General features: G+C 47.4%; 1 protein-coding gene across 4 annotated transcripts in view; it reads right to left on the reverse strand.

Annotated features, from left to right (window-relative positions):
- RYR3 (ryanodine receptor 3) overlaps positions 1-15244 on the reverse strand; it is a 2047168-nt gene that overhangs the window by 61610 nt on the left and 1970314 nt on the right. For all 4 annotated transcript variants that reach the window (XM_085627314.1, XM_085627313.1, XM_085627312.1 and 1 more), the window contains one exon: positions 10245-10345. In XM_085627314.1, coding sequence (XP_085483440.1) covers positions 10245-10345 — 101 coding nt within the window. The remainder of the gene's footprint in view (positions 1-10244; positions 10346-15244) is intronic.

Consider the following 15244-nt stretch of genomic DNA (forward strand, 5'->3'; position numbering starts at 1 on the left):
GGACTTGGCCGTAGCCCGGGAGTCCTTAAAGCGATTCAGCGCACTGTCCGCTTTCTCGCCAAAAAGGCGAGTGCCATCAAAGGGCATGTCCATGAGAGAGCTCTGGACATCACCCGAAAATGACGTGGACCGCAGCCAGGCGTGACGTCTAAGCGCCACTGAGGTAGAAATCGCCCTACCCAGCGAGTCCGTGGTGTCAAGCCCACATCGTATAGCATGTCGCGCGGCATCCCTCCCATCGGCCAGAGCCTGGGTAAGTCGTGTCCGGACCTCCTCCGGACACAGGGGCAGCGCGTCCTCCACCGCATCCCACAGAGAGTGGGAATAACGGTCCAAGAGACAAGCGGTGTTCAAAGACCGTAGGCCCAAACTAAGGGAGGAGAACAGCTTCTTGCCAAACTGCTCTAGTCTCTTGGAATCCCGGTCCGGCGGGGCGGTCGGGAAAGAGGATTGGGAGGTGGAGGCCTGGATAACCAGGCTCTCAGGGGTAGGGTGTTGGGACAGAAAACTGGGGTCGCCCGGAGCAGGGCGGTGGCGCCTGGCGACGTTCCTGTCCACAGGAGGAACTGTGGAGGGCTTGGACCAGGTGCCCTGTAGAACGTCAGTGAGGGCCTCATTGAATGGCAGCAGAGGCTCAGTGGAGCTTGCTGCAGACTGAAGCACCTCAGTGAGGACGTTCGTCCTCACAGCCACGGCAGGTAGCTCGAGCCCAAGGGCTGCGGCCGCCTTGCGCAGCACCACAGAGAAAGCAGCACCCTCCTCTGAAGCCACAGTCGGAGGAGAGATGAATCCAGTGTCTGGCGAGGTATCCAGGCCACTAGCCTCCCCCAGTTCATCTGCCCAGTCCTGGGACAGTTGGGCCTGAGCGGCCATAGGATCCTCGGATCCCTCCCAGTAGTCCCCATCATCCGACTCCTGGTGTAGAGGAGAAAGTAACGGAGCCGGGCGGTAGACAAAATGTGTCTCTAGCGGCGCCGATCGCGGCGTCCATCGACGCCGTACCGGCGCCGGGCCCGGAGTGGGACTGAACCGGGGCTCGACGTCGAACGGAGTCGACGTCGGGGGTGGTACCGGTGTCGACGCCGGCGGAGGAGGCGTGACGAGGTTGACCGGCGTCGACGGGGACTCGAGAACGGGTCCCACGGGCGCTTGCGGCGTCGAGGCCGGAGCCGTCAACGGCGCCGGGGCCGGAGCCACCGGCAGGCAATGCAGCCCAGTCGGGTCCGCGGGGCCCGAAGGCGCACCAGCGGGCGCCGACGGCGGAGCCAGCTTCCTCATGGCCGAGAGGAAGGCACTGACTTCCGCCGGCGTCGCATCAGTCCCAGGGACCGGAGGGTATGGGGACGTGCGCGGCGCCTGCGGCTCCGCCGGAGCCGCGGGGGTGGAACCACCCTGACCCTCGGCCGAGTCGCGTGACCGGCGAGGGGAGTCCGAAGAGCAGTGTCGCCTCTTGGACTTCTTGGAATGCTTCGACTTACCCGAAGACTTGGATCCCGACGACCGATGGTGATGTCGGCTGCGGCTCCGCGACCGATCCTTGGACCTCCTCCTGGACCGGGATCGAGAGGCGCGCGGAGCCGAGTGGCGAATCTCGAGAAGCTTACGGGACCGCTCCCGTCTAGCCTTCGAGGTCAGGGCCTTGCAGTCCGAGCACGACGCCGCGTCGTGATCGAGGCCCAAGCAGTAAAGGCACCGGCGGTGATGGTCCGTAACCGACATCAATCGGTTACAGTCCGTACAGGCTTTAAACCCAGGCATCCTACCGGCACCGGTGTCGAGACACGATCAAAAAGGATCAAAAAAGTTAGTCAAAAATTGACTAAAGGGGTAGCTCTCCCGGATCTGCGCTTACTGGCGCGGAAAAAAGAAGAACTGACGTCAGCGTGCGAGGGCGGCGTCGAAGTACTCTGACGACGTCATTCCGGCGCACGACGCCGACGACGGACGCGGAGCCGCAGACGACGCCTAGCGACGCGCAAGGGGTATTGCTGACGAAAAATCTTCCGGATCCAGTCTGACACCTGGGGATATTCTAAGGTGAGGAATCTAACTAACTAATGTTTCTTACAGATACATCGTTACCGAAGGTAAGTAACTTGTTCTTCAGGCTCAAGAGCACAGAAGAAGTGCACAGGGGCTGCAGAGGTCGGGTTCACGAGTACAGAATTGCACAGGGGCTGCAGAGGTCAGGTTCACGAGCACAGAAGTGCACGGGGCTGCAGAGGTCAGGTTCATGAGCACAGAAGTGCACAGGGGCTGCAGAGGTCAGGTTCACGAGCACAGAAGTGCACAGGGGCTGCAGAGGTCAGGTTCACGAGCACAGAAGTGCACAGGGGCTGCAGAGGTCAGGTTCCCGAGCACAGAAGTGCACAGGGGCTGCGGTTCACGAGCACAGAAGTGCACAGGGGCTGCAGAGGTCAGGTTCACGAGCACAGAAGTGCACAGGGGCTGCAGAGGTAAGGTTCAAGAGCACAGAAGTGCACAGGGGCCGCAGAGGTCAGGTTCAAGAGCACAGGAGTGCACAGGGGCTGCAGAGTTCAGGCTCAAGAGCACAGAAGTGCACAGGGGCTACAGAGGTCAGGTTCACGAGCACAGAAGTGCACAGGGGCTGCAGAGGTCAGGTTCACGAGCACAGAAGTGCACAGGGGCTGCAGAGGTCAGGTTCCCGAGCACAGAAGTGCACAGGGGCTGCGGTTCACGAGCACAGAAGTGCACAGGGGCTGCAGAGGTCAGGTTCACGGGCACAGAAGTGTTTCTTTCAGATCTCTGCAGACACTGTGCACTTCTGTGCTCGTGAACCTGACCTCTGCAGCCCCTGTGCAATTCTGTACTCGTGAACCCGACCTCTGCAGCCCCTGTGCACTTCTTCTGTGCTCTTGAGCCTGAACTCTGCAGACACTGTGCACTTCTGTGCTCGTGAACCTGACCTCTGCAGCCCCTGTGCACTTCTGTGCTCGTGAACCTGACCTCTGCGGCCCCTGTGAACTTCTGTGCTTATGAACCTGACCTCTGCAGCCCCTGTGCACTTCTGTGCTCTTGAACCCGACTTCTGCGGCCCTTGTAAACTTTTCTAATTATCTCTTGCGTTTGCTGTTCTTCCTGACACTTGTCACCTTCTGTGCTGTGCACTTCAGCTTTCTTTCCTTCCTATTTAACCATGTCCACTTGTGTCACGTGTAGCATTTCTCCTTGAGAATACAGCTAGCTCTCTCTCTCAGGAAACGTCCCTACTCTTTTCTCTCCTGGTAAATATGTCTATCACCCCGAGCATTTTACCACCTTTTCCACTACCCGTGTGCTTTACAAGTCTTTTCTCCCTGTCTACACATGGCCAGTCTCTATGCCCAGCCACTTGTGCACCCATATGCACTCCTCTCAGCTGCAGTGCGATGACATCTCTTGTCATTGTCAGAATGCCTGGAGCCTGCTCACGTTTGCTACCCTCTCCTAGCCCTCGACGCAGGGCAGACTGAAGGCATCAATGCCCGGGGCTCACTTGAACATATCTGGGCCGCATTCCAATGGTAGACTTCCAGTACTTAAATACCAATAAAATAATATAGCATTAACACAAATAAATAGTGCAAAAGAAAGGACAAACGAGTCATACAGTTTCAGCCCTGAGGGGTGGGGGGCAAGGGAATGACCCTGATCTGTTTACAGCTGAAGCAGCTCGCTCCAAGCTCTCTCCATGGTGCGGAAGGCGACCCTCTGTGAGTTGCGGCCCCTTTCGATTGAAAACGAAGAACTGCCCTGACACTGCTTCTAAGCTCGTCCAGCCTCCTCAGTGCACACGTACTACCCCCTACCCTGTGTAAACATCACTTACCTTTGCAATTTTACTTCTCTTACACTACTGTAAACATGCCCAGAGCCTTGTTAACATGTACAGCTCTTTCCTAACCATGCAAACTTGCCCAGTTCTTGTGCACTGTTACTTCCTTTCCACACCAATGTAAACATTGCTAATCCACTGTGCACTTTTACAGACCGCTGTAAACATTCCTACTCCACTGTGCACGTTACTGCCCTTTTTTCCGTGTATAACCATGGGCAGGCATCTCACGTGCAGTGTTATGGCCATGCAGTCCTCTCCACTGCACTGGTAACATTTACAACTCTTTCCTCGCCCTTATACACATGCCTTATTCCTGTGCACTTTTACTGCCTTTACAAACCACTGTAAACATTCCTAATCTACTGTGCACGTTACTGCCCTTTGCTCTGTCTATCTCTCACGTGCAGTGTTATGGCCATGCAGTCGTCACCACTGCACTGGTAACACCTCCAACTCTTTCTTTCACCAATACACATGCCTTATTCCTGTGCACTTTTACTGCCTTTCTACACCAATGTAATCATTGCTAATCCACTGTGCACATTACGGCCCTTTGCCCTGTGTATATCTCACGTGCAGTGTTATTGCCATGCAGTCATCTCCACTGCACTGGTAACATTTACAACTCTTTCCTCGCCCTTATACACATGCCTTATTCCTGTGCACTTTTACTGCCTTTACAAACCACTGTAAACATTCCTAATCTACTGTGCATGTTACTGCCCTTTGCTCTGTCTATCTCTCACGTGCAGTGTTATGGCCATGCAGTCGTCACCACTGCACTGGTAACACCTCCAACTCTTTCTTACCAATACACATGCCTTATTCCTGTGCACTTTTACTGCCTTTCTACACCAATGTAATCATTGCTAATCCACTGTGCACATTACGGCCCTTTGCCCTGTGTATATCTCATGTGCAGTGTTATTGCCATGCAGTCATCTCCACTGCACTGGTAACATTTACAACTCTTTCCTCGCCCTTATACACATGCCTTATTCCTGTGCACTTTTACTGCCTTTACAAACCACTGTAAACATTCCTAATCTACTGTGCACGTTACTGCCCTTTGCCCGGTGTATATCTCACGTGTGCAGTGTTATGCCATGCAGTCCTCTCCACTGCACTGGTAGCATTTACTACTCTTTCCTACCCATATACACATGACTTATTCCCGTGCACTTTTACAGCCTTTACACACCGCTGTAAACATTCCTAATCCACTGTACACGGTACTGAAACATGTGCAGGCCTATCACGTGCTGTGTAATGGCCATTAAGCCATTGTACACCATACCTTGTTTTCTTTCTTACCATATGCACATGCCTTGTTTCAGTGCACTTTTACTGCCTTTACACACCACTGTAAACATTCCTAATCCACTGTACACGGTACTGAAACATGTGCAGGCCTCCCACGTGCAGTGTTATGGAAATGAAGCCATTGTACACCATACCTTGTTCTCTTTCTTACCATATGCACATGCCTTGTTTCTGTGCACTTTTACTGCCTTTACACACCACTGTAAACATTCCTAATCCACTGTACATGGTACTGAAACATGTGCAGGCCTCCCACGTGCAGTGTTATGGAAATGAAGCCATTGTACACCATACCTTGTTCTTTTTCTTACCATATGCACATGCCTTGTTTCTGTGCACTTTTACTGCCTTTACACACTACTGTAAACCTTCCTAATCCACTGTACACGGTACTGAAACATGTGCAGGCCTCTCCCATGCAGTGTTATGGCCGTGAAGGCAATGCACACCTTGCCTTGTTCTCTTTCTTTCCATATGCCTTGTTCCTGCGCACCTTTACTGCCTTTACACACCACTGTAAACATTCCTAATACATGGTACTGAAACATGTGCAGGCCTCTCACGTGCAGTGTAATGGCCATGAAGCCACTGCACACCATACCTTGTTCTCTTTCTTACCGTATGCACATGCCTTGTTCCTGTGCACTTTTACTGCCTTTCCACTCCACTGTAAACATTCCCAATCCACTGTACACGGTACTGAAACATGTGCAGGCCTCCGACGTGCAGTGTTATGGCCATGAAGCCATTGTACACCATACCTTGTTTTCTTTCTTACCATTTGCACATGCCTTGTTTCTGTGCACTTTTACTGCCTTTACACACCACTGTAAACATTCCTAATCCACTGTACACGGTACTGAAACATGTGCAGGCCTCTCCCATGCAGTGTTATGGCCATGAAGGCAATGCACACCATGCCTTGTTCTCTTTCTTTCCATATGCCTTGTTCCTGCGCACCTTTACTGCCTTTACACACCACTGTAAACATTCCTAATACATGGTACTGAAACATGTGCAGGCCTCTCACGTGCAGTGTAATGGCCATGAAGCCATTGCACACCATACCTTGTTCTCTTTCTTACCGTATGCACATGCCTTGTTCCTGTGCTCTTTTACTGCCTTTACACACCACTGTAAATATTCCCAATTCACTGTACACGGTACTGAAACATGTGCAGGCCTGCAGTGTTATTATGAAGCCGTTGTACACCATAGCTTGTTCTCTTTCTTACCATATGCACATGCCTTGTTTCTGTACACTTTTACTGCCTTTACACACCACTGTAAACATTCCTAATGCACTGTACACGGTACTGAAACATGTGCAGGCCTGCAGTGTTATGGCCATGAAGCCATTGTACACCATAGCTTGTTCTCTTTCTTACCATATGCACATGCCTTGTTTCTGTACACTTTTACTGCCTTTACACACCACTGTAAACATTCCTAATGCACTGTACACGGTACTGAAACATGTGCAGGCCTGCAGTGTTATGGCCATGAAGCCATTGTACACCATAGCTTGTTCTCTTTCTTACCATATGCACATGCCTTGTTTCTGTACACTTTTACTGCCTTTACACACCACTGTAAACATTCCTAATGCACTGTACACGGTACTGAAACATGTGCAGGCCTGCAGTGTTATGGCCATGAAGCCATTGTACACCATAGCTTGTTCTCTTTCTTACCATATGCACATGCCTTGTTTCTGTACACTTTTACTGCCTTTACACACCACTGTAAACATTCCTAATGCACTGTACACGGTACTGAAACATGTGCAGGCCTGCAGTGTTATGGCCATGAAGCCATTGTACACCATAGCTTGTTCTCTTTCTTACCATATGCACATGCCTTGTTTCTGTACACTTTTACTGCCTTTACACACCACTGTAAACATTCCTAATGCACTGTACACGGTACTGAAACATGTGCAGGCCTGCAGTGTTATGGCCATGAAGCCATTGTACACCATAGCTTGTTCTCTTTCTTACCATATGCACATGCCTTGTTTCTGTACACTTTTACTGCCTTTACACACCACTGTAAACATTCCTAATGCACTGTACACGGTACTGAAACATGTGCAGGCCTGCAGTGTTATGGCCATGAAGCCATTGTACACCATAGCTTGTTCTCTTTCTTACCATATGCACATGCCTTGTTTCTGTACACTTTTACTGCCTTTACACACCACTGTAAACATTCCTAATGCACTGTACACGGTACTGAAACATGTGCAGGCCTGCAGTGTTATGGCCATGAAGCCATTGTACACCATAGCTTGTTCTCTTTCTTACCATATGCACATGCCTTGTTTCTGTACACTTTTACTGCCTTTACACACCACTGTAAACATTCCTAATGCACTGTACACGGTACTGAAACATGTGCAGGCCTGCAGTGTTATGGCCATGAAGCCATTGTACACCATAGCTTGTTCTCTTTCTTACCATATGCACATGCCTTGTTTCTGTACACTTTTACTGCCTTTACACACCACTGTAAACATTCCTAATGCACTGTACACGGTACTGAAACATGTGCAGGCCTGCAGTGTTATGGCCATGAAGCCATTGTACACCATAGCTTGTTCTCTTTCTTACCATATGCACATGCCTTGTTTCTGTACACTTTTACTGCCTTTACACACCACTGTAAACATTCCTAATGCACTGTACACGGTACTGAAACATGTGCAGGCCTGCAGTGTTATGGCCATGAAGCCGTTGTACACCATAGCTTGTTCTCTTTCTTACCATATGCACATGCCTTGTTTCTGTACACTTTTACTGCCTTTACACACCACTGTAAACATTCCTAATGCACTGTACACGGTACTGAAACATGTGCAGGCCTGCAGTGTTATGGCCATGAAGCCATTGTACACCATAGCTTGTTCTCTTTCTTACCATATGCACATGCCTTGTTTCTGTACACTTTTACTGCCTTTACACACCACTGTAAACATTCCTAATGCACTGTACACGGTACTGAAACATGTGCAGGCCTGCAGTGTTATGGCCATGAAGCCATTGTACACCATAGCTTGTTCTCTTTCTTACCATATGCACATGCCTTGTTTCTGTACACTTTTACTGCCTTTACACACCACTGTAAACATTCCTAATGCACTGTACACGGTACTGAAACATGTGCAGGCCTGCAGTGTTATGGCCATGAAGCCGTTGTACACCATAGCTTGTTCTCTTTCTTACCATATGCACATGCCTTGTTTCTGTGCACTTTTACTGCCTTTACACACCACTGTAAACATTCCTAATGCACTGTACACGGTACTGAAACATGTGCAGGCCTGCAGTGTTATGGCCATGAAGCCGTTGTACACCATAGCTTGTTCTCTTTCTTACCATATGCACATGCCTTGTTTCTGTGCACTTTTACTGCCTTAACACACCACTGTAAACATTCCTAATGCACTGTACACGGTACTGAAACATGTGCAGGCCTGCAGTGTTATGGCCATGAAGCCGTTGTACACCATAGCTTGTTCTCTTTCTTACCATATGCACATGCCTTGTTTCTGTGCACTTTTACTGCCTTTACACACCACTGTAAACATTCCTAATGCACTGTACACGGTACTGAAACATGTGCAGGCCTGCAGTGTTATGGCCATGAAGCCGTTGTACACCATAGCTTGTTCTCTTTCTTACCATATGCACATGCCTTGTTTCTGTACACTTTTACTGCCTTTACACACCACTGTAAACATTCCTAATGCACTGTACACGGTACTGAAACATGTGCAGGCCTGCAGTGTTATGGCCATGAAGCCATTGTACACCATAGCTTGTTCTCTTTCTTACCATATGCACATGCCTTGTTTCTGTACACTTTTACTGCCTTTACACACCACTGTAAACATTCCTAATGCACTGTACACGGTACTGAAACATGTGCAGGCCTGCAGTGTTATGGCCATGAAGCCGTTGTACACCATAGCTTGTTCTCTTTCTTACCATATGCACATGCCTTGTTTCTGTGCACTTTTACTGCCTTTACACACCACTGTAAACATTCCTAATGCACTGTACACGGTACTGAAACATGTGCAGGCCTGCAGTGTTATGGCCATGAAGCCGTTGTACACCATAGCTTGTTCTCTTTCTTACCATATGCACATGCCTTGTTTCTGTGCACTTTTACTGCCTTTACACACCACTGTAAACATTCCTAATGCACTGTACACGGTACTGAAACATGTGCAGGCCTGCAGTGTTATGGCCATGAAGCCGTTGTACACCATAGCTTGTTCTCTTTCTTACCATATGCACATGCCTTGTTTCTGTGCACTTTTACTGCCTTTACACACCACTGTAAACATTCCTAATGCACTGTACACGGTACTGAAACATGTGCAGGCCTGCAGTGTTATGGCCATGAAGCCGTTGTACACCATAGCTTGTTCTCTTTCTTACCATATGCACATGCCTTGTTTCTGTGCACTTTTACTGCCTTTACACACCACTGTAAACATTCCTAATGCACTGTACACGGTACTGAAACATGTGCAGGCCTGCAGTGTTATGGCCATGAAGCCGTTGTACACCATAGCTTGTTCTCTTTCTTACCATATGCACATGCCTTGTTTCTGTGCACTTTTACTGCCTTTACACACCACTGTAAACATTCCTAATGCACTGTACACGGTACTGAAACATGTGCAGGCCTGCAGTGTTATGGCCATGAAGCCGTTGTACACCATAGCTTGTTCTCTTTCTTACCATATGCACATGCCTTGTTTCTGTGCACTTTTACTGCCTTTACACACCACTGTAAACATTCCTAATGCACTGTACACGGTACTGAAACATGTGCAGGCCTGCAGTGTTATGGCCATGAAGCCATTGTACACCATAGCTTGTTCTCTTTCTTACCATATGCACATGCCTTGTTTCTGTGCACTTTTACTGCCCCTAATAAAGCTTCCTTCCGTCTTAGATTTGCCAGCCTTTGATGCCATTATGAATATGTTCAGTGTCCGTCTGCGCTGCTAAGACACATATTTCCTACTTTATAAGCTTATCAGTCTTAATTCACGACTAAAACTCACAGGTAGTTCGCCAGGTTGTGCTCTTGTAACGTATGCGTTTCGAACCCATGCGGCGTCCGGTCGAAGTAATCATTTCCGATCCCACAGATGAAACATTTGGTCTGAAAAAGAGATGGACTCGAGTGAGCTTGTATTAACTTACTTACAGAAAGATTACACCGACTGCTGTTATCGCTTAAACCTAGCAGCATGTTAGGTTCACATTACAATTGTAATAAAAAGAAACTCTCTTCGGAACCATTTACAAAATGCGTACTTGAAGTGTTGTGACACGAATAGCAAACTCGAGTAGGTCAAAGGCTGTAAAGCATACACGAACTGTCCGGCAGAACTGCATCTGATTGCTTTCAAGATCAGTTTGAAAAATCACAGATTCAAAAGGTAACTCAAATGTAAGCTAATTATCTTGAAAATCGGACGGGGCGGCATACACCTAACTACACCAGCTCACCGTTATGTAGTTGCTAAGAGTGGTTCACTGTGGACTTGTGGAATGTAAAAAGGAAAAGTTGATGGATGTGTAAATCATCCAAAATGGATTTAATACCACTAAATAACTGACCAACGCCTATATATTATATATATGTTTACCAATCTTATGTACAGCGCTCTGATACCCTTGGTTCATGTTCGCGCTTTATAAAGCACCAAAAATAAATAAATATATTAGAAAAATATGCTTAAAAAAATTGTTAAAACCTATTCAGTAACAACGATGCTCACACACTGCGACAAACGTGAAAAAGTGAGGTGTGTATTTGGAGAAACAAATGACGATAGTCAAAAGTACACAAGAAAACATGGATAATGAGGGTCATATTTACTAAAATTTCGCACAACGCAGTGCAGCAAGCAAAGCAGCTGCGTTGCGTGAAAGGGCGAGAGCTGAAATGTTCTATATTACAAGCATATGTTGCATTTCTCTCTCATTGTGCTGGTCACTGCGTTCTGCCTAGAGCCAACAAAGACCCCCGTGCACCAGAGTGCAAGGGGGCCTGCGTGAGAGGCAGGATTGTTTTTGTGCCGGAAGGAGCACCTTCCTGCACAAAAAAAGTCCTTGGAGGCATTTTCCTCTTTCTGTGTGATGCAGAATAGATCACCACTCATAGAAATAGAGCTATTTCTTCTCTGACAATGAAAATATTTCTCTCAGAAATAAAGATATTTCTCCTTGTTACGCCTCACTGGGGAACATGTACCATTTTGCCGCATTCCCAAGTTTACTAGCTGTGGTAAATCTGGGAATGCACCAAAATCAATAGGTGGATGCATGGAATCTACCCGTGGAATGCCGCCCAGATGCAGAGTAACGAAACGCAGCTCAAGGGACTGGTTGCATTACTTTTTCTTTGCAAAGCCCCACAAGGCAGTTCAAATCGCCCTTTGTGTGGCTCAGTAAATCCCAGCTAAGGACTTGGGTTGCCTGCGCCGACACGCAAGCACAACGCAAATCCTTAGTAAATCTGGTCCTGCGTCAAGATGTATGCGAGTTGATGGGGTTACGACCTCTCAAATAAGTTAAAGATCATCATAGTGACTAGGACTTAAGTTAGAGTATGCATAAGCTGAAAGATAAAATAAACAGACCCTAGAGTGGTGTGAGGCACATATGTAGTTTTCCCAATACCACGAGTGCTAGTGGAATACTGACCTTGGATTTGACATATTTTTTTCCAATTGAACCTCGTGACACATCTGTCAGTTGGATGGGAAAGGGCCAATAGGGGCTTTCGTTGTTTACCTAGATTGGATTTCCATCTTCCAATGTCAAACCATTTTGCCCCGTTGAGTAGTATGGAAGGGGTAGATTGACTGACAAATAATACCACCAATCTGGGATGCGTGAGTGGAATTGTTAAAGGCTCTGGTAGTTCTGGCTGTACGGGGAATGTAAATTGTAGTTGTTTCAGGGAGGTACTCATGGGTGTGGGTGATAAGTGCCCCAATATCGCATGTACTTCTTTTATTGTGTCCGATTGTAATCTTGATCCCCCTTTATCAGTTATGGATTGCTCAGAAAACTTTCAGGGCATAAACCATGTAAACCCCCTACCCGTTGACACTGAGACTGTACCGCATACCTGTATCTTGCACACCGACAGTCCAAAATCTTCACACATTGATCTTTGTCCAGACGAGCATGAGTGCTTGGTACCAGGCACTATTGTAAATTATACTGCCGCCCAGGTCATATCTCATACACAATTGTCCGCTGTTACAGCTAACTCTCCTCCTTTTACCATGGCCTCGTGGAACATCGCCGGTCTAAGGAGTAAATTGTAATCGAGGAATGGTCTGCTTGGGCAGAAAATTTTGATATTTTGTTTTTTCAGGAAACGTGGGCTGTGGACCCAGTATATTTTTCCGGTTTTATTAATTTCCATAAAGGGGCCACTTGTGGGTTAAGGGGTCGTCCCTCGGGTGGTCTCTTTATTTGGGTTAGGCAAACCCTTAAATGCAGTTTTACTGAACTGGCCATCGACAGCCCCGATCTTTTGATAATCCTGTTGCACCTAATTGATGAACCTGATATTATGATTATAAATGTTTACAATAGGGGCCAACCTGGTGGGCGAGGTACTAATACCTTTCTTCAATTAGATGGGTTTTTGGAAACAGTTAACCCCGGTATAAATGTGTTAATAGTGGGTGATCTGAATTGCTGTTTCGAACCTCTGAACACTGCTTGGGATTCACTCACTTTGGAAGTGGACGCAAATTGGAACATTCCCCCTCTTGATCTCCCCCCCATCAAGAGGTGGACCGAATCTGCCATCCAGTGGATGAGTTTGTGTATGGGGCGTGGCTTTAGGGCAGCCAATGGACGGACCATCTCTGACAAAAATGGCAATGACACCTTCGTTGAGGGTTGTCGCAGCAGTAGAATTGATTACGCCCTTATCAAAGTGGAGTTCTGGTGTACCCTAAAGGATATGGTGATTTTAGATCGCCCTGAGAGTGACCACAACCCCTTAGTACTGAGCCTTCTGTTTTGCCCAGCCCGCAGTAGTGAACTAACTGAGATAGTTACCGCCGACGCCCTCCTAACAAATAACCAACGGAGAGTGCGCTGGGAAAAGGTTGTCATTGATAGTGTAGAACTTACTGAAATTAGTTCGCTAGTTTCAAGTGCGTTGGAAGCTTTTCACTCTCTCCAGAGTCAAGAAGCTGTTATAGGGGAGACAACACGTATTCATGAAAATCTGTTTTTGGGTCTTAAGGCTCTTTTTTCAAAACCCAGTAAGGTTAAGAAATGATTTTACCCAAGCGTAATCACTGGTATAACAAAGCGTGCCGTGAATTTTATGGCAAACTGAAAATTGCTATTAAATCGAAAAATCAGGCTAATATTAGAACGGCCAGGAAAAACTACAGTAAGGCCAAAGTTTCGGCAAAACAAGAATGGGATAACGAACATTGGCATGATCTCCTGGTTGCTAGTAAACAAAAAAAACTGTCATTGTTCTGGCATATTGTGAAGTGGGGTAACTCTCCGAGTTCGCAGGTTCCTTCAAACCATGTTCTTCCAGATTCTTGGGTGTCGCACTTTGAGTCTCAGTTCTCCGTTACTAACTTGGCTGAAGAGACTATTCCTTCAATTTTACAGGATATGTCCATCCTCCAAAATTTTTCATTCGACTGTAAAGAGGTCGAGATGGCTTTAAGCAAGATTTCCAGTGGCAAGGCTCCGGGCATAGATTGTGTCTCTGCGGATCTTTTTAAATTCGATCATAGTAATTGGGTGCCCTATATAGCTTTCCTGGCAACTGCTGTAGCCAAAGGGGCGGATATTCCCGAATCCTGGAAAGGTGCCGAGATACTGCCCATCTTTAAGAAGGGTGATCGCTCGTGCCCGGTGAATTATCGCCCGATTAGTTTAATTGACTCAATCCAAAAAATTATTGCCAGGATGATCCTGGCAAGAATCCAGACATGGATTGAGCAGGAGGATATTATTTCGCCAACGGCAGGCAGGGTTTAGACCCAGTACTAGTACCATCGACCAGGCCTTTAGGTTTCAACTGATCGTTTGGAAAACGGTCTATCTTTGTGGTGGTTCTTTATATGCCGCTTTTGTTGACCTTCGGTCAGCATTTGACTTAGTTAACAGGACTAAACTATGGGGGACTCTAGCGGGGTTAGGGATGCCTGTCGATCTCTTGAATATTGTCATTAGGTTGCATGATAAAAACTTTGCACAAGTACGTTGGGGGAATCAAGGGCAGGTCACCGATACATTTAAAGTAAATAGGGGTGTTAGGCAAGGGTGCGTCTTGGCGCCAACTCTCTTTTTGTTATTTATAAATAGAGTTGTGCAGTACTTTTCATCTACTTCCACTGACGCCCCCTCGCTGGGTGGTACCAAGATTCCACTACTCATGTTTGCCGATGAAACCCTATTACTGTCCCAGACCCAGATGGGGTTACAGGCGGCTCTGAACGAATTTGCCAATTTTTGTTCCGACTATGATCTCCAAGTAAACGTTTCAAAAACCAAGTATATGGTTTTTAATAAAGGAAAAAGTGTGAAAGGTCATGTCACTATGAACAATGATATACTCGAACGTACGAACGTCATGACCTATCTGGGGGTTGTTCTTGAAAACAAACTGAGCTGGAAGCCACAAATTGATGTTTTATCTCTTAAATTTGCCCAGCTCTCCGTGTGTTTGGTTAAAGAACAGAAACAGTCTCAGACTAAAAGGATTGGTCCTGCTATTAAGATTTATAACGCCAGGATTAATTCAGCGATCCTTTATGGCGCTGAACTCTGGGGTTTTGCTGATCTATCCCCTTTGGTCAAGGCGCAACATAAATTTTTAAGGATCCTCACGGGTCTCCCCAGTTCAAGTCCAGTGAAACCGCTTCTACTGGATCTTGGTTGTCATTCATTTGATGACATCGCCAGGTTCAAACCTCTGGCCTTATGGAGGAGATTGTGGACCACACCGGAGCTAGGCCCCTATGCAAAGGCATTTTTGGATGTTCGCTCCATTTTG

This window comes from Triturus cristatus, chromosome 9 (assembly GCF_964204655.1).
Source record: "Triturus cristatus chromosome 9, aTriCri1.1, whole genome shotgun sequence".
Lineage (NCBI taxonomy): Eukaryota > Metazoa > Chordata > Amphibia > Caudata > Salamandridae > Triturus > Triturus cristatus.